This window comes from Kogia breviceps, chromosome 3, assembly GCF_026419965.1.
Source record: "Kogia breviceps isolate mKogBre1 chromosome 3, mKogBre1 haplotype 1, whole genome shotgun sequence".
Classification (NCBI taxonomy): Eukaryota; Metazoa; Chordata; class Mammalia; order Artiodactyla; family Physeteridae; genus Kogia; species Kogia breviceps.
The window spans coordinates 103,517,696-103,538,823 of NC_081312.1; the positions used below are offsets into that span (position 1 = coordinate 103,517,696).

General features: G+C 39.5%; 1 protein-coding gene across 15 annotated transcripts in view; it reads left to right on the top strand.

Annotated features, from left to right (window-relative positions):
• The window catches only part of PEAK1 (pseudopodium enriched atypical kinase 1), a 308,208-nt gene that overhangs the window by 278,419 nt on the left and 8,661 nt on the right, over positions 1–21,128 (top strand). For all 15 annotated transcript variants that reach the window (XM_067029393.1, XM_067029392.1, XM_067029391.1 and 12 more), the window contains one exon: positions 4,480–5,225. In XM_067029393.1, the coding sequence (XP_066885494.1) occupies positions 4,480–5,225 (746 nt within the window). The remainder of the gene's footprint in view (positions 1–4,479; positions 5,226–21,128) is intronic.

Below are 21,128 nucleotides of genomic sequence, written 5' to 3' on the forward strand. Positions count from 1 at the left end.
ATTTAGATCTTTCATACATTTTGAGTTAATTTTTGTGTGTACTATGACACAGCGGTTCAACTTCATTCTTTTGCATGTGGATATCAAGTTGTCCCAGCACCATTTGTTGAAAAGACTTCTCTTTCCCCATTGAATTGTCTTGGCATCCTTGTTGAAAATCAGTTGACGATAAATATGAGTTTATTTCTGGACTCTCAATTCTATTCCATTCATTTGTATTTCTATTCTTATGCCAGTACCCCACAGTCTTGATTACTGTAGTTGTGAAGTAAGTTTTGAAGTCGGGAAATGTGGGTTCTTCAACTGTTCTCTTTTTCAAGATTTGGGCAGGGAGGCCTACTCTTGATCCTTTGTGTTTCCATATGAATTTTAGGATCATCCTGTCAATTTCTGCAAGAAGGCCAGCTGGGATTTTGATGGGGATTACATTAAATTTTTAGATCAATTTGGGGAATATTTCCATCTGAATATATTAAGTCTAATCCATGAACATAAGATGTCTTTTCATTTATTTAGATCTTTAATGTCCTTCATCAGTGTTTGGTACTTTTCCATGTACAAGTCTTACACTTAATTTCCTAATTTTTTCCTAAATACTTTATTCTTTTTGATGATATTGTAAATGGAATTGTTTTCTTAATTTAACTTTTGGATTATTCATTGCCAGTGTATAGAAATACAATTGATTTTTTTCCACATCTTTATTGGAATATAATTGCTTTACAATGTTGTGTTAATTTCCACTGTACAACAAAGTGAATCCGCTATATGTATACATATCTCCCCATATCCCTCCCTCTTGAACCTCCCTCCCACCCTCCCTATCCCACCCCTCTAGGTCGTCACAAAGCATTGAGTTGATCTCCCTGTGCTATGCAGAAGCTTCCCACTAGCCATCCATTTTACATTCAGTAGTGTATATATGTCAGTGTTACTCTCTCACTTTGCCCCAGGTTCCCCTTCCGCACCTGTGTCCTCAAGTCCGTTCTCTATGTCTCCGTCTTTATTCCTGCCCTGCCACTAGGTTCATCAGTAGGGTTTTTTTTGACTCCATACATATGCGTTAGCATGTGGTATTTGTTTTTCTCTTTCTGACTTACTTCACTCTGTATGACAGACTCTAGGTCCATCCACCTCACTACAAATAACTCAGTTTCGCTCCTTTTTATGGCTGAGTAATACTCCATTGTATATATGTGCCACATCTTCTTTATCCATTCATCTGTCTATGGACACTTAGGTTGCTTCCATGTCCTGGCTATTGTAAATAGTGCTGCAATGAACATTGTGGTACATGTCTCTTTTTGAATTATGGTTTTCTCAGGGTAGATGCCCAGTAGTGGGATTGCTGGGTCATATGGTAATTCTGTTTTTAGTTTTTTAAGGAACCTCCATACTGTTCTCCATAGTAGCTGTATCAATTTATATTCCCACCAACAGTTCAGGAGGGTTCCCTTTTCTCCACACCCTCTCCATTTATTGTTTCTGGATTTTTTGATGATGGCCATTCTGACTGGTGTGAGGTGATACCTCATTGTGGTTTTGATTTGCATTTCTCTAATGATTGAGCATCTTTTCATGTGTTTGCTGGCCATCTGTACATCTTCTTTGGAGAAATGTCTATTTAGGTTACAATTGATTTTTTATATTGATCTTATATCCTACAATCTTGCTGAACTGGTATATTAGTTCTAATAGTTTTTTTGTGGATTCCTTAGCCTTTCCTATATACAAGATTATGTCACCTGTGAATAGAGATAATTTTACCTCTTTTCCAATCTGCATGTTTTTATTTCTTTTCCTTTCATGATTTCCCTGGCTAGATCCTCCAGTACAATGTAGACTAGAAGTGACAAGAATGGAAATCATTGTCTTGTTCCTGATCTTCGTGGGGAAAAATCTAGTCTTTTGCCATTAAGTATGATTTAGCTCTTGGTTTTTCATAAGTGACCTTTATCAGGATTAGGATGATCCCTTTTTTTCCCAGTTTGTTCAGTGTTTTTGTTATGAAAAGTATTGGATTTTCTGAAATGCTTTTCTGCATCTGTTGAGCTGACCATGTGAGGTTTTTTCACTCTTTATTTTGTTTACATGGTGTATTACATTGATTGATTTTCAGATGTTAAACCAACCTTGCATTCCTGGGATAAATCCAAATTTGTTGTGATGTGTGATCCTTTTCATATGTTGCTGGATTCAGTTTGCTAGTATTTTGTGAGGATTTTTGTGCCTAGTAATAAGGGATATTAGTCTATAGTTTTCTTGTAATGTCTTTCTCTTGTTTTGATATATAGGTAATATTGGCCTGTCATAGGTTTCAATTTGGTAAGTGTTCCCTCCCTTTCTATGTTTTGGAAGAATTGGTGAATGATTGGTTTTAATACTTCTTTAAATGTTTGGTAGAATTCATCAACGAAGCCATATGGTCCTGGACTTTTCTTTGTGGGGATTTTGTAAATTATTAATTCAGTATCTTTACTTGTTACAGGTACCTATCCAGTTTTGCCTCTTTTAGCCCTAAATATTTATTCCTTTAGTCATTCAAGAAATATTTATTGATCATCAATTATATACAGGCCCTGATTTTTGACATAGAGGGTACAGCAATTAGTAAAACGAAAGTCCTGGCCCTCTTAGAGTTTAGCATTCTCATACTCTCTCTCTGTCTCATTCTCATGCTGTCTATATGTATTGATATTTCTTATTTATATATAATGTAGCTCTGTTCCTTGTAAAAGAATTTTGCTACATGCTGTTGATGTAGAAAGGGCATCCTTAGGTTTGCTAATATATTGTCATAGTTTGTGTAAACTCTTGGGTGTTCTTGAAGAGAGTTGCATATGTGGGAAATGGAGTATATTGTTGTTACAATCACAGTTTATATGGTGCTCCCCCTTGGCATTGCTACAAGGACATGATTTTTAATAAAACAAACCACCATCTTTATTCATTATCATCCTCAAGACCATCTGATGCCTTCTGTTCTGTCTAATCATCAGTAGGAGCATAGTTTCCTAGGGCTGCTATAACAAAGTACCACAAAGTGGGTGACTTAAAACAAGAGAAATTTATTCTCCTGTAGTTCTGGCAGCTTGGAGGCGAATTAAGGTGTTAGCAAGGTCACATTCCCTCCGAGATTCTAGGTAGAATCCTTCCTTATTTCTTCCTAGCATCTGGTGGTGGCTGTCAATCCTTAGCATCCCAGGCTTGCAACTGCATTACTGCAGTTTCTGCCTCTGTCATCACATGGTGTTCTCCCTGTGTGTCTGTCTTTATATCACATTTTCCCCTTCTTATAAGGACACCAGCCATATTGGATTGAGGCCTACCCTAATGACCTCATCTTAACTTGATTACCTCTACAAAGACTCTGTTTCTGAATAAGGTCACATTCACAGGTACCAGAGGTTAGGACTTCAGTATATTTTGGGAGAGAGGACATAATTCCACCCATAACAGAGCATTATGCTCTAACTCTGAAATATTGAGTGGAGATTTCATTTTAATAACATTACTGATTTTAATAGCTTTTATTAAACTTTCATGGTATATTTCTCTATCTTTAAAAAAATAATGCTCCTTCCCCATTATACAATAAGTCCTGAAGGTGTCATTGATCACATACTTATGCATTTTATCTTCTTCTAAGCATAAATTCTAGAAAGGAAACAAAGATGACTGGTCCTGTAACTAGGGCTTGTTGTAAGAGAATTTCAAAAGTAGCATCTCTCAAATCACAGTTTATATGCCCCCCAAAATAAAACAGAACCATGTAAGAGTTTGTGAATGATGTTTGAAACAGCAGTTGACTGCTCATATACATGGTTCCCCTTACCACAATCTCAGGGATCTTATACATAGACCAGTTTAAGTGGTGCTGGAATCCATCTCTGTTGTGAAGTGAAATAACATGGTTTATGAAATTGTATTCATATGTATTGGATGGAGAATGAAAAGTGCTGTATACAATACAATGTAGCTTTGGAACAAAGTTAAAAGAATAGAATAGTATCTTCTGAGCACCAGTCTAGCGGTCTCATTTGCTAATCCCAATTGTTTTTAATAATGCTCCCAAGTAATTTTTTTTTATCCACAAATACTATCATCTCTGTTCTGTCACAGTACAGTTATTTGAGTGTCTGTCACTCGTTAGTACTCTAGAGTGGGGAATACAGCACTCTTGGGGCCAGGAGTGGAGAATATGAATTCCTTCTTGAAAACAAAGCCCATTGCCCTGTTCCTATGGCAAAGAAATATGGAGACATTGTTCACATTTGTTGCTTCCATCAAGTCTCGAACTCTTACCTTTAAATTTAGCTATTTGTTCTTTGTTTTCTTTTACCATTTTTGGACTAAAGCATTGACTTCTTGTGGCCACCTCCCTTATTTCTGCTTAAGTTTCAGTTATGTAACAAGAATGGAAACTTTACTTAATTATTCTTTTTTTTCCCTTTCTTTCTTTATTTTAAAACAATACAGGGCAATCTAGAGCAGCCATGATACCTCCCAAGCATCCACGGCAGCCTAAGGGAGCTTTGGATGATGCCATTGCCTTTGGTGGGAAAACAGACCAAGAAGCACCTAATGCTTCTCAACCTACACCACCCCCACTGCCAAAGAAAATGATCATAAGAGCCAATACAGAGCCAATCTCCAAAGACCTCCAGAAATCCCTGGAAACTACTCTTTGTGTCATGGCTAATCCCACCTATGATATTGACCCAAACTGGGATGCCAGCAGTGCTGGCTCTTCAATCAGTTATGAACTCAAGGGACTGGACATTGAGTCTTATGACTCCTTGGAGAGACCTTTGCACAAGGAGAGACCTGTGCCCTCAGCAGCAAACAGCATCTCCAGCTTAACCACTCTCAGTATTAAGGATAGATTTTCCAATAGCACAGAGTCCCTGTCCAGCCGGCGTGGTCCCTCTTGTAGACAGGGCCGGAGTATCCAGAAGCCACAGAGACAAGCACTTTATCGAGGACTTGAGAATCGTGAAGAAGTAGTGGGTAAAATCCGAAGCCTTCATACAGATGCCTTGAAGAAACTGGCTATTAAATGTGAAGACCTCTTCATGGCTGGGCAGAAAGACCAGCTCCGTTTTGGGGTAGACAGCTGGTCAGACTTCAGGCTAACCAGTGACAAGCCATGTTGTGAGGCAGGCGATGCAGTTTACTACACAGCTTCATATGCAAAAGATCCACTTAATAACTATGCAGTCAAGGTAAGAAAATTTTATAAATCTGATTTTAATCTTCTCCAACACACTGTTATTGAGATGGGTCTGGTTTTATTTTTTTTTTCTTCATTCCTCCATTCAGCAAAAACTTATTGAGCATCTACCTTACACCAGATATTGTAGTAGAAGAGAGGTTAACTTATTATCTAGAGGAGAAAACAGATATGTAAAGAGACAGACATAGCACAGTATACTGAATGATAAGATAGAAGTAAACAGAATTCTGTGGGAGCTTAGAAGGACCTTAACCCAGACTCTCAATGCCAGAGAATTCTTCTTGAAGTAGGTGATACTTGAGCTGTGATTGTTTGCAAAGATTTCCTGTACAAATGAGGTCTGTTATGTGCCTTCCACTCTATACTTCTGTCTTTATCCTCTAGCAAATAAGAGACCCTTGTCTATCCCTGCTTTCTAACTCCTCTGCTTCCTGGAGAAACATTTTTATAGAGGAAGGTAAACAATATTTGTTGATGTACCAGGAACTTTTTAGTGTTATATAACTTAATCTTCACCTAGACTTCATGGGGTTAAAATCTTTTTATCCATTTGACAGATGAGGAGAATAAAGCTTAGGGTCACACAGCTAGCAATTAGTAGAGCTAGGATTTAAACACAGATCTCTCTGACTTCATAGCCTACATTTTGTCTGTTATGTCACATATTAACTCCTTAAATGTATATCACCCATACCAGACAACCCACTTCTTTAAGAACGCTAAAACTCTTAAAATCAAGAATTCTTGAGCAATTACATTCACTGTAACAGTAAGCCATAGGCTTCATCAATGTAATAAATAAAGCATGGACTTTGAAGTCCAAAAAATCTGGGTTCAAATCCTGACTCTGCCACTTAGTAGCTCTGTTACAAGTTGCTATTCTAAGTCTCAGTTTCCTCAGCTTTAGAAAGGAATAATAATGGTACCCATCTTATGGGGCCATTTGGCTAAAAGAGAACAAAATGCCCCTGGTATTCACTTCTTTCACTATCCCTTAGCTTCTTCCCTAGATTATTTTAGGAGAACAACAATCTTTTGAGCCTCAGTTTCCTCCTCTTTCAGATGTTTACAGCAATGATCCATCTACTTTGTGGGATTGAGGTTAGGGTCAAGTAAGATAATGCATGTGAAAGAGTTTCTAAAAACATAAAGCTCTGTGTAACTTAAGGTAGTGTTCTCCCTTCCCATAGTCCCTTTTTACTGATTCTGTTCACTGGTTCAAAACTAATTAACATATCTAAAGGACTTGTACGTGTTAATTTGGCTTAGAAAGACCAGATGGTGTCTTAGTACATTAATGGATAAGGTAAATGATTGGTCTTGCCTGTCTATCAAGACAGAATATATATTTGCACCAGACCTTCAGCTGGCTGCTCCCTGCATTTTCAGCACCTAAGCCACTTCACTCTCTGGTGACACTCACAGAGTGACCCTGTGCCCCAGCCCACACTTTTTAAATTAAACTGAGGGGTAAACTGCAGAGAGAGGATCTAGATTCGAGTTAATACACTACTGTTGAGTCTAAAAAGGCATTTTGAGATTCTGTGTAGCATTCAAGAGCTGTTATACCGGTTGGAGTTATGGGGCCTCATCTATCTTGGGCCTGTATTGCTACAAGATCGCCAATGCAAGCAAGATGAGTACCTATTTCAGAAAGGGACATTGAACTATCTGTTGTTCAAAACAACTAAGAAGTAGGGCTTGACTAACTTTATGTATTATTGCTGTGCAATCTTGTCTCTTTCCCAAATCAATGGTTTGGTATTGATTTCTTTGCTTGTAATGATGCAAAAGCAATCTCCAAAGAACAGGTGGCAAGTAGTTATATACTGAGAGTTGTTGGCAGGTTTGGGAAAGGATGTTTTGCACTAAATGGTGACTATAAATGTCTCTTTGAAGACCCTCTAGGCATTTGTAGAAGGATCCAGTTGATAGTACAACCTTAAAGGAATAAACTACTAGCACACTGTGAACCCTACCTTTGCAGAGATAAGCAAACAAGACCAGCAGTTGGCTCACACAAGCAACTTTTTACTGTTTGTCTTCTTAAAATATTCCTTTCCATACTAATGGAATTTAGAGTAGCTTAACAGGTATGACTGTCTTTCTCTCTCTCTTTTTTTTTTAAATTGAAGTATAGTTGACTTACAATGTTGTGTTATTTCTGCTGTACAACAAGGTGACTCAGTTATACATATATATATATATATATATATATATATATATATATATATACATTCTTTTTTTATATTCTTTTCCATTATGATTTATCCCAGGACATTGAATATAGTTCCCTATGCTATACAGTAGGACCTTGTTGTCCATCCATTCTATATGTAATAGTTTGCATCTACTAACCCCCAACTCCCAGTCCATCCCTCCCTCCCCCTACCCACATCCCACACCCCACACCCTGCACCCCCTGCCAACTCCACAATCACAGTTTGTTCTCTATGTCTGTTGAAGAGACTAAAGGGTCTTTTAAAATGTTACAAAAAGGGCTTCTCTGGTGGCACAGTGGTTGGGAGTCTGCCTGCCGATGCAGGGGACGCAGGTTCGTGTTCCTGTCCGGGTAGATCCCACATGCCGCAGAGCGGCTAGGCCTGTGAGCCATGGCCACTGAGCCTGCGCGTCTGGAGCCTGTGCTCCGCAACGGGAGAGGCCACAACAGTGAGAGGCCCATGTACCGCAAAAAAAAAAAAAAAAAAAAAAAAAAAAAAAGTTACAAAAGGAAGTTGGTGCTAGAATTTAACAATTTGAAAACCAAAGGATACTACCCCTTAAATACAAGTGCACTGCAGTGATAGGGTACTAAGATCTTAACTTTGGGTGTTGTCTTAGCCGTAACAAAATACTAAGACTGGGGCTTCCCTGGTGGCGCAGTGGTTGAGAGTCCGCCTGCCGATGCAGGGGACACGGGTTCGTGCCCTGGTCCGGGAAGATCCCACGTGACGCGGAGCGGCTGGGCCCGTGAGCCATGGCCGCTGAGCCTGCGCGTCCGGAGCCTGTGCTCCGCAACTGGAGAGGCCCGTGTACCGCAAAAAAAAAAAAAACAAAAAACTAAGACTGGATGGCTTAAACAACATAAACTTATTTTCTCACAGTTCTGAATGCTGGAAAGTCCAAGATCAAGGTTCCAGCTGATTTAGTTTCTAGTCAGGGCTCTCTTTCTGCCTTGCGGGTGACTGCCTTCTTCCTAAGTCCTCACATGGCTGAAAGGGTGGGGGCTGTCTAGTATCTCTTATGAGGACACTAATCCATATCAAGGCCCCACCCTTGTGATCTCATTTAACCCTAATTACCTCTTTGTAGGCCCTATCTCTAAATATAGTAACATTGGGGGTTAACATGTCAACATATGAATTGGGGGGGTTCACAATTCAGTCCATAGCATTCTGCTCCTGGTCCCCCAAAATTTATGTTCTTAACACATGCAAAATATGTTCAGTCCATCCCAACAGCCCCAAAGGTCTTAACTCATTCTAGCATCAGCTCTGAAGTCTAACGTCCAAAGTCTCATCTAAATATTATCTAAATGAGATATGTGTGAAACTCAGGGTCTGTTAAATCCTGAGACAAATTTCCTTTCCAACTGTAAACCTATGAAACTAGTCAAGTTATGTGCTTCCAAAATACAGTGGCGGACAAGGATCGGATATACAATCCCATTCTAAAAGGAGAAATCAGAAGGAAGGAAAGGATGATGGGTCCCAAGCAAGTCCAAAACCTTGCAAGGCAAATTCCATTAGATATTAAGGCTCAAGAATAATCCTCTTTGACTCATTACTCTGCCCTCCAGGCCCACTGAGATAATAGCATCACCGCTGTGGCTCTGCTGGGCACCCTGATCCTTTGGCTCTTTGTAGGGGCCCCGCCCACGTGACTCTCTGCCAGGGCAGCCTACCCCTGAGGCACTGAGCAGGTTCCTCCCGGCCTTCCCAATCTGTGGGTAGGTTGAGAGTTTTCTGAATCTTCAAGCCCTGGTTCCTTTTTGCTTAACAATTCCTTCTTCAGTTCTTTCTCCCTTTGCACTTCACTATAAGCAGTCAAGAGGAAACAAGTCATTCCTTTAACCCTTTATTTAGAAGTCTCTCAGCTAAATATCCAATATCATTGCTCACTAGTTTTACCTTCCACAAAATACTGGAACACAGTTTAGCCAGGTTCTTTGCCATTTTATTAGAAATCTCACCTTTTTTTTCTATTTTCTAATAATATGTTCCTCCTTTCCGAGACCTCACCAGAATCACCCTTAATGTCCATATTTCTAGCAACAGTCTGTTCATAAGTATCTAGGCTTTTTCTATTGTGAATCTTAAAACTCTTCCAGCTTCTACCCAACTCCAAACCCACTTCTACATTTTTGGGTATCGGTTACAGCAGTGCCCCACTTCTCAGTAACAAGGTCTTAGTCTGCTTGGGCCGCCATAACAAAATACCATAGACTGGATGGCTTTATGAACAACAGAAATTTATTTTCTCCCAGTTCTGGAGACTGGAAAGGAGGATTCTATTCCTGGCTTATAGACAGCCACCTTCTTGCTGTGTCCTTATGTCAGGGCTTGGGAGAGTGGGGGAGAGAATATGTCACGTTGGGGGTTGGGGCTTTAACATATGAATCTTGGGAAGACACAGTTCAGTTCATAGCTTTATTCTGTTTTTCATTCAGTGTGATATATGAATTGTATCGGTCTTCAACTAAAAGTAGTCAGCTGACATGAGTCCAAATTCTGAATCTATCATTGTGTATTCCCAAACAAGTCATGTACTCGCTCTTGATTTTCACTGCCCTTCCTACCTTGTAAAATTGTTATATGTGTATGTGTTTATGTAGTGAAACTGCTTTTGTAAGCTATGAAGTATATATAAAATATAATAAAACTGCATTATTATTGTTAACAATAATGGAAAATTAGTTCTCAACATTCTTTTGTCACTCACTATTATTCTTCATTAATATTAGGCACTAGCCTGAGCATATTTTGATAGGCTCTGCACTTAGATATTTTCTTTCTCATTCCTTCAAAGTCATAAATATCTTTCCTTAAAATTATGAGAGAAAGCTACTAATGTTACAATCCCTCAGAATTTTAGCACTGCCAAAAATTGGAAACAAAGTGCCTGATATTAAGGAAACAATGTAATAAATTATGGTATGTCAGCCCAATGGAATGTTTGCAGCCATTAAAAATGGTCATCATGAAGACTGTATAAAATCGTGGAAAACATTTTTTGTAAAATGTCACATTAAAATAGCAGAATACCAAATACTATGACCATAACTTAAAAAAAATTGACCTACAAAATGGTAATATGCAAATAATTTCTAAATTTAGAGTGCTGAGGATTATAGGCAGTTTTTATTTTGTTTAAAAATGATGTCATAATGTCTTTTCATTGAAAAAGCTAAGGAATTGGAGGTTTTGGATCATTTGATACTAAGCTTTAAATTTGTGCTTTAGCAGCTTATTAGCTGTGTTACCTTGGCCCAGTTACTTGCCTTTTCTAAGCCTAGTGTCTTTATCTGTAAAATGGAGAGAAAACTTCATTCTTCTTAAAGCCATTGTGAAAAATCACAAGAGTCAATATGTACATAGAGAGGTATATAGTGCTCAGAGCATCGTTTGACACAAAATAAGCATTCAGTAAATGGTAGCTATTTATTTCACCACTCTCTTCTCATGTACTTAGAAAACACCTCTATTTTCTTAAAGAATCCAGCTCTGTGAATTTTCTTCTCTGATCTTCTTATTTATTTATTTATTTATTTACACCAGGTCTTAGTTGTGGCAGGCGGGCTCCTTAGTTGTGGCATGCAAACTCTTAGTTGTGGCATGCATGTGGGATCTAGCTCCATGAACAGTTTTAGAACCCAGGCCCCCTGCATTGGGAGTGCAGCATCTTATCCACTGCACCACATGTACATAATGGGCATTCAATAAATATTTCTTGACCTTTCAGGAAACATTTACTGTATAAAACATTGTGATATCTCTGTTATATCACATTTAACAGAATACAGAAATACATATGAATAAGACAAAAACCTTGCCCTCAAAGAGCATATATTCCAATGGGAAAGACAAAGGCATAAATAACTTTTAAACAAGACATTATAATAAAGGTTCACAGTGGTGTGGAGATGTAAAGATAAATAAAGATTAATGAATGAAAGAAGTCATTGTTAACACTTACCTCAGGGCCAATAAAAAAGGGCCTCTAGTGTCCATTTCACACTATTCTTAGGGGTGAATACAGTGCATGGAGAGAATAGTGGAAAATTGAGCTATGGAAAGATTTGGGACCAAATTTAGAGGCTTTGATTGACAAGTTTAAGAGGTTAGGCTTTATTTTGTGTTTTGTGGGAAACCATTAAGGATTTTTAAACAGAAAGATGACATAAGATTAATGATTTCGGAAGTAAACTGCAGTGGAAGAGTCCGGAAGAATCGGAAGCAGGGAAGCCAGTCATTATGCTATTGCAATTGTCCAGGTAAATAAGAAAGAGATCCTGAAATAGGACCATGGAAAAGAAGGGACAGGCAGTGAAAGAGCTGAGGCAGGCCGTCGACCATGTCTCGTGCATGGCTGGATGTAGGATGAGGGCACTGTGCTAAGATTTCATAGAGGAGCAACCCCAAGAGGATGGTGATGCCATTAACTGAAATATGAATCAGAAAACCCAGAAAGATGAGCTCTCTGTGGAGCATGCCCATGAGATAGCCAAGTCAAGAGAAAGCCTGTAACCAGACAAAAATGTGAGTTCGGTACTCAGAAGGGAGGTCAAGTTTACCTAGTTCTCTCATAAACTTGATTTAGTTCAAACTGTGGGAATGTATGAGATTGTAGTGGTAGAGTCTGCAAATTGGGAAAAGGCCCACACAGCTAAGTGACCTAAAGCAGGAAGATTCGGAGAGGGTGTAGCAAAGAACAAGGGCCCACAGATCAGAGTCCAAGATTGCAGAAGGCTTGAGTGGAATGAGGAGAAGGCAGGAGTTGAATCTCTGGTAAACCTCAGAAAAAATACAATCTTGGTACTAGTGGAAGTGGATATCCAATGCAGTGAGTTAGTGGGAATATGGAACGGGGAGGCTGAGGAGGCAGTGAGCACAGCGTATTTTTAAGTGTTTTGGTGAAGGAAAGGCCAAATTGATTCCCAGACAATATTTAACGTTCAACTCCTGTTTCTGTGTTATTCATGTCTCCTTTTATCCCCTCGTCACCATTTGGTGAGCCACCACGCCGTAGATTGGACCATCTGTCTCTGTGGCTGCACGCTGGCTGGCCTCCAGCCCTTAACTTCCCTACTCTAAATAAAATCCACCTTGCTTTTGCCACCTTTCAAAGAATCTGGATAGCCACTGACCAAACATGTAGTCTTCAAAGTACACTCATCAACTTTAGAAGGGCGGGCCTTCGTCATTCTACACAGAAAGGAACTGAGAACAGAGAAGAACAATTATTTTTGCATATCGTCATTAGCTTTATGGCAGGCTACCTCCTTATTCCTACGTGGAGCTTGTCCTGTTATATCATACCTGAGTCAATAGATGGACCCTGCTGTGTCTCAGTGTTATCTCTGAATGGACAAATGATAGCCTTTTGCCTAGAAGCAGGGTGGACAGTTGGTAAATTAGGGCTCAATGTCAGTGGGACATTCTTTTTTCACTGTTGTCATGAGATCATTTTATAGCAAATGCTGCTATATGAGACCACATGAGAAATTGATGAAATTACCTCGAGGAAGCTGATGAAAATCTTTTATAAGCAAAAAGTATAAATTTCTGACTTATTTTTCTAGTAGTTCCAACTCTGTGGTACTAGGTATCTTCTCTTTTTAAAGTAGTCCTGGGGGCTTCCCTGGTGGCACAGTGGTTGAGAGTCCGCCTGCCGATGCAGGGGACACGGGTTTGTGCCCTGGTCCGGGAAGATCCCACATGCCGCAGAGCGGCTGGGCCCGTGAGCCATGGCCGCTGAGCCTGCGCGTCTGGAGCCTGTGCTCCGCAATGGGAGAGGCCACAACAGTGAGAGGCCCGCGTACCACAAAAAAAAAAAAAAAAAAAAAAAAAGAAAGTAGTCCTGGTCTTTGTTCTCAGGGATAGAGCACACAAAGCTCAGTGAAAATGTACACTTTCCTATTACAGCACTGGAGCAGCTTCTTTTCTTCCAGCTATGTCAAGAATCTTGTTAAAAGCTTGTAATAAAGTAGAGGTGAACTGTGGAGACCAGCATCTTTTATTGCATTTTGACTCTGGAGTCTCCATTCATCGTATTTGGGTGGATGCTGAGAAAGCAAGACACTAAATGAAAAAGCATTAATAGGAATAATTGTGATTGGTAGGAATTTACAACTAGTTCAGACTGCAGGATCAGGCAATTAATTACTGGCTTAGTGACAAAGAAAAAGCTATAGAGGAAACCACTTTCATTATCATAATTCAACACAAATATGCCCAGCGTCAGAACTTCACTGAAAGTGATTGACCAGCAGCCAGCTCTACAGACTCATAGCCATCCTAGGTCAGTGTCCACTTTATTTCAGAGCTGAATGGATACAGAAGTGCCTTAAAGTCTCAACTGCTGAATGGATACAGAAGTGCCTTAAAGTCTCAACTGGAAATTGATTTAGAAAGGAGAAGTTTGGAGTACTCATGTAAACCTAGAATCAAAAGGAATTGTCTAGTAGGAAAAGAGAGCCATAGCTTTAATTAATGAGGTGAGAGGACATAGATGGGAATTATAAATTGGGATTCAAATTAAGTGAATTCCTAATCTGGGCACTCAGCAGGTTATTGAACTGTGCTTGCCTCAGTTTCTCTAGTGTGATCATCCTAGGTGTCATTTTGTCAGCCTAAATTACTGGCTCAGAAACAGGTGATTACAGGTGATTTTCTTTTGATCCATATGCTGAGTGGGAGCATAAAAAGATTTGATGAGTACAAATCACAAATAAAATAGTAAAATCTTATACAGTTGCCTTCTTGAATTTCTCTTCTAGACTCCAAAATGTTTTTTGGGCATGTGAATATTTTTACAGCAATTCAAGCTGTAAAATACCTGGCCTACCTGACAGGTCTCATAGCAGATTCCTAAAGCGTGGAGTTCTGAGTACTTGGGGCCCAGACAGCATTTATATATTAAACACTTAATCCATTTTGAATATATTTGTAACAGCACTGAGTGTGTATAGGTCTTAGCAGCAAGTAAAGCAGTACTCCTCCTGGGCAGATCAAGGAATTGAGGTCAGTCAGTGATCAGCCTGTATTCTTAGAGTGAGGTTGTACCAAATAATGGATATCAATTTAGAATTTGCCAGTTTTCATTCTATACTCTTTCCTGTATGGAGTTGTGCTTTTGGATAATGTGACAAAATACCACAGATGGTATAGTGTGTGTGTGATCTTCAGTGTTTCTCATTTTTGTCCCTCTGTCATTCATTCCCTACAATATCCATCTCACTTAAAGTTCACTGAGGAACTGTAAAGTGCATAGTGCGAGCTGGAAATGAGAATCCCTGCAGATAAAGTGAAAATCAGCTGAAGGCATACTAGGCCGACTGGGCCCATAATAGAAAAATAAAAGCTAATGTAGAATATTTTTGAAGAGTCCTGTATTTTGTAATTATTGCTTTCTTTGGGGAAAAGAGAAAATTGAATGGAATGTTGAAGAACAGTGTCGTTTTGTGTGGTTTTGTGCAATACAAAACCCTTGAGCCTCCAAGGCAGCAGACAGTCCTCATTGTTCAGATTTTACTCATTTGTGTAGTCAGGTCATGAGTGTTTATTATCCAGATTTGTCAGCCATTGCCCCCTCCTCATCACCTTGCCAACTTCCATGTGTTTAATAAAAGCTATGCATATATTCTAGCTGTTCTGAGTAAATAAGCCTTATGGCTACACCAGGTCAGATGTCACCTTTCTTAGTATTTGTGCAGACATACTGAGCATGCACTAGGTGGCTTGCTCTGTGCTGGAACCCAAAGATACAAATATCTGCTCTTAAGACAGACACACAAAAAAATGTGATAGCTGTAATAATAGAGACATGTACATGAGATGCAGGTGAAACCGAAAGGAGGTTTAAGGTATATAGCACTTTCTCTCCTTGACACACATGATGCATGTGATGACTTTGAAAAACATAAGTGGGAATCCCTCAGGCATATGAGGGGAGAAGAGGAGCCTAAATCAGAGAGAATACCTGGAGGGTAGTAGTCGGGCTCTGGCTGCATGTAGTTCAGTGTGGCAAAAGTAGAAGAGGGATGAGAAATAAGACTAGAAAGAGAGGCCAAGCCAGGACTTTATCCTGTGAAGATAATGAGGAACCACGAGGACGTTTATCCAATTTTTTTTTTTTTTTTTCTTGAAAGGCGGCTCTCGTGACCACGTAGAAGGTGTATTTGAGGGGAATCACATGAGAGGCAGGGAGACCAGTTGGAAATCTTTTGTAGTAGACCAGCAAATGATAGAGTGGTAGCCACAGAGATGGAGAAAAGAGGATAATTTGAAAGTTATATGGGAACAAAATCAGTAGAAGTTGGTAATTAACTAGATGCAGGGAATGAAGATGGAGGAGAAATCCAGAGTGAACTTCATATCTCATCTAGATGTTGGGACAGATAACAGAGCCATTCACCAATAGAGGGCGTACTGGAAGAACAGGGCATTTGGTGGGGAAAAGTTCAGGTTTGGTTATGTTAAGTTTAAGGCATCCATCTATAGGATGGGGCATACATGGAGAGAAATCAAGTAGGCCGTTGTATAGATAAGTCTGAAGCTCAGAGACAAGTTTGGATTGCACATGTAGATGTGGAAGCCAGCAGTATATCAAGATGGCTGAAGCCATGAGCTTACTGAAGGGAGTATGTCAATGAGAAAAGAGTATAGAGAGCAGACCCTTCAAACAGCAGCATTTCAGGAAGCCTTTGGGAGGAAGGTAGAGTAAGTAAGAACAGATAATACCACTCCCCATTCAACAACTGATTTATTCCATAGCCATCCTGTTTTGCCAAATGTCCACCTTTTCCCCCCACCTCCCTACTTTGTTGCCTTAAACTGAATATCTATTCCACTCCCCAATACTGAAAGGGCAGCAAGATGTACACCCTCTTTACAGGTCCCAGGCATCGTGGGCATTCTGAAAGGTTCAGTAGCATTAGACACATAATACTGTCTTCTCCTTCCCAGCTGCTTTTAATGAGGCTTTACAGTCAAAGCCTCCCATGGTCTACTTTTTTAAAGTTAGCTATCTAGGTTGAGATTATTATAACAAACATAAATGCTTTATAATGGCAAATTTGCCTCAAAGATATGCAGCGTAGTTGCCATGAGCAACACAGAAAATGAGCTCCTGCACTGAAATGAATGTTTGGAATTAAACTTCTCAGGTTGTGTGTGAGGATCCATTGTCAGCTCTGTTTCCCCACTAAGATCAGGCTTGTGTTAAGTGTTGTATATTTTGACCTGGGCCTAAGAAGGTCTCAAGAGAGATTAATTTGGCTCTAATTCTGGAAGCCTTTTTTCCCCCATTTTCCAACAGATGATTTAACAGTGGTTAAGGAGTCCCCCATCCCACTGTATTTAGGGGCTCTGGCCAGATTGCTTCAGGATGCTGTGTTCCACAGATAGCAAGCTTGAGGAGCTGTCGGATACTTGTTTGAATGCACAATTGATAGGAATCAATATTTCTCCTTCCCCTTCTCTGTTCTCACTCATCTTTATTAACTCAGACAAGTGCTCAGTTTCCCTCAAACCTCTGTTTTTGTGACAGTGTATTGTCCACATTGGTGGGTGTGGAACTACCAGCTGGCTGACTGTCCCTTTTGATGTTCTTCTGGCTTCCTCTGGAGAAGTAGCTCCAGAAGGTGTGCCTTGTGAGTGGGCAGAGAGGCAAGAGTCACTGTGCCCAAGATGGGCGTCCCTTCCTGCTTGTTCTCCTCACACGAAGTGTTCCCTTTTCATGAATTAGGCATTGCCACCTTCACAGAACCAAGAACTTATCCACAAAGAGGACCTATGGCATATTTTACAAGGTTCAACCTTCACCAGCCTGGTTTTGTTCTCTTGCTGCAGTTTCCATGCAAATGACTCCAGGATCTTGATGTTGCAGCTCCCTCTAGTGTCACTGTGGCTCAGGCTCTCCTAGGGCTTTTCTCCCCATTCAGAAAATGTACACAGTACAGTCTGTCAAAATTGGCAGCATTTTAAATAGGCTTTCCCATACATAGTCAAAACAAATATGAAATGATTTTTCTCCCATTACAAAAAGGACTCTTACATGAAGATATGGGACCATTCCAGCTCCAATTTTGTTCCTATTTCAAAATTTTGTGAAGCCTAGGAGTCCTGTGGAAATCATTCTTCTTGAGGAGTGGATCTTTCAGTTCAAGCCATCTACGCTTTGTAAGGAAGGAGTGTGAATTCCTTTCAAGAAAAGTAAATAAAAATGGGAAGCCAAGAAGAAGTTACTTTGATCTCTGCTAGAGAAAATACTGGGTAAGGGAAGAAGGAAAAAAACAACAACCAGCTGGAAGAACCCTGTCCATTTGTTCTGGAAAGAGTGGCTCGTTTTCTGAAATGACTTTTGGACTAGAAATTTATCATCTGAAGTCAGGTCATTTTGAGTTGTTTTTTTTTAAACTAAAGGAGTCAAGTTATTAATATTTGAAAAATGACTACTATGTGGTACATAGAATAGCATAATACTCCTACCTAAATTAACATCATCGCAGGCTCCATAATAAAGATTTATGAGATACTCATCATATGAGAAATCCTATTATGGAAATCTCCATAGGTCTGTGTTTTGGTTGTAACTGTTCTCATGGTTATGAGCCAATCAAAAGTCCTGGTATTTTGTTTTCCTCTTCCATACTCCAGTCTTCTCCCTTTCTCCTTACAGCTAGAGTGACCCATTATTCTCCAGCCTGTCTACATATTATAAGATGAAGAGATAAGGAAGTGCTAGCTCCTCAGCTTGGCTATTTAGGCAGACCATTTTCCTTCAGAGCATCCAAAATGACTGGACAGTTTATCATTTCTTCTTTGTAAATCACTTTGAACTTTTATCTCAAGTTGATCTGTGAAGCTAAATATAAATTCTTGTTGTAGGATCCATGCTCTTATCTACTCACAAAGCTCTAGGATATCTTGTATAAATGTGTGTGTGTGTAGATAAAATTAGAATAGTAATAACAATTAGAGTATCATCTCTGCTTCTAAAGCCAAACCACAAGGTGGCAAGTTTTTTTCAGTGCAACTTGGCATAGTGAAAACTACAGTTGGGCAAAACAATTCTCTCTCTCTTAGCCTTAGGTTGGCCCGTCTTAGATCAGAACATGCTGTTGATCTTGCCTTGTTTGTCAGGGCTGACCTGGCATGGAGGTGTGAAACTTTTTTTTTTTTTTTAAACATCTTTATTGGAGTATAAGTGCTTTACAATGGTGTGTTAGTTTCTGCTGTACAACAAAGTGAATCAGTTATACATATACATATGTTCCCATATATCTTCCCTCTTGCGTCTCCCTCCCTCCCACCCTCCCTATCCCACCCCTTTAGGTGGTCACAAACCACCTAGCTGATCTCCCTGTGCCATGCGGCTGCTTCCCACTAGCTATCCACCCTACGTTTGGTAGTGTATATATGTCCATACCACTCTCTCACTTTGTCACAGTTTACCCTTCCCCCTCCCCATATCCTCAAGTCCATGCTCTAGTAGGTCTGTGTTTTATACCCGTCCTGCCCCTAGGCTCTTCATGACATTTTTTTTTCTTAGATTCCATATATATGTGTTAGCATACGGTATTTGTTTTTCTCCTTCTGACTTACTTCACTCTGTATGACAGACTCCAAGTCCATCCACCTCACTACAAATAACTCAGTTTCATTTCTTTTTATGGCTGAATAATATTCCATTGTATATATGTGCCACATCTTCTTTATCCATTCATCTGTTGATGGACACTTAGATTGCTTCCATGTCCTGGCTATTGTAAATAGAGCTGCAATGAGCATTTTGGTACATGACTCTTTTTGAATTATGGTTTTCTCAGGGTATATGCCCAGGAGTGGGATTGCTGGGTCGTATGGTAGTTCTATTTGTAGTTTTTTAAGGAACCTCCATACTGTTCTCCACAGTGGCTGTATCAATTTACATTCCCACCAGCAGTGCAAGAGTGTTCCCTTTTCTCCACACCCTCTCCAGCATTTATTGTTTCTAGATTTTTTTGATGGCGGCCATTCTGACCGGTGTGAGATGATATCTCATTGTAGTTTTGATTTGCATTTCTCTAATGATTAATGATGTTGAGCATTCTTTCATGTGTTTGTTGGCAATCTGTATATCTTCTTTGGAGAAATGTCTGTTTAGGTCTTCTGCCCATTTTTGGATTGGGTTGTTTGTTTTTTTGTTATTGAGCTGCATGAGCTGCTTATAAATTTTGGAGATTAATCCTTTGTCAGTTGCTTCATTTGCAACTATTTTCTCCCATTCTGAGGGTTGTCTTTTGGTCTTGTTTATGGTATCCTTGTTTATGGTATCTTTTGCTGTGCAAAAGCTTTTAAGTTTCATTAGGTCCCATTTGTTTATTTTTATTTCCATTTCTCTAGGAGGTGGGTCAAAAAGGATCTTGCTGTGATTTATGTCATAGAGTGTTCTGCCTATGTTTTCCTCTAAGAGTTTAGGAATAAACCTACCTAAGGAGACAAAAGACCTGTCTGCAGAAAATTATAAGACACTGATGAAAGAAATTAAAGATGATACAAATAGATGGAGAGATATACCATGTTCTTGGATTGGAAGAATCAACATTGTGAAAATGACTCTACTACCCAAAGCAATCTACAGATTCAATGCAATTCCTATCAAGTTGCCACTGGCATTTTTTACAGAACTAGAACAAAAAAATTCACAATTTGTATGGAAACACAAAAGACCCTGAATAGCCAAAGCAATCTTGAGAACGAAAAATGGAGCTGGAGGAAATCAGGCTCCCTGACTTCAGACTATACTGCAAGGCCACAGTAATCAAGACAGTATGGTACTGGCACAAAAACAGAAATATAGATCAATGGAACAGGATAGAAAGCCCAGAGATAAACCCACACACATATGGTCACCTTATCTTTGATAAAGGAGGAAAGAATATACAGTGGAGAAAAGACAGCCTCTTCAATAAGTGGTGCTGGGAAAACTGGACTGGTACATGTAAAAGTATGAAATTAGAACACTCCCTAACACCATACACAAAAATAAACTCAAAATGGGAGGTGTGAAACTTTAACGGTCCCTCTTTAGCTGCCGTCTTTGAAACCTGTGGTCAGAGAGCCTCCCTGCTGGGGCTAGTGGCTCTCAGACTCAAAAGAAAGATGCATTTTTCTATCTTGCTCTCTTTGTTCGAAAAAATATGAGGATTCTATAATGCATCATTTTAACATTTACAAGTTGTTAACTGTTTTAGTCATTATGAATGTTACATTTGTACAGCTTTGTAGTTTACAGATATGCTCTACATACTTGGTCTCATTTGATTCTCATAATTGCCCTGTGAAGTAGGTTTCAGTATTCTTTGTATTGTCTCCTTTATTAAAAAGACTGGGACCCAGAGAAATTGAGAGAAATGCCCAAGGTTACACAGCTAGTAGCAAGGCTAAATTCTAGGCCTCTCAAGTCTTTGGTGAGTGTCCTTTCTATAGGATGACTGCGAGAGTTTAACTACACAGTCTAATTCAGCCAAACTCAGTGGTATTTGATTGACTTTTCAAAGGCTGAGGAGTTGGGACCTTTGAACTTTCATTCCAGCAGGGAGTGTGATATTGAGCAAATTATTAAAACTGGAAATGGGGTTAATGGTACCATGTCCTGGATCTAACTCCCATACAACTAAGTGATGACT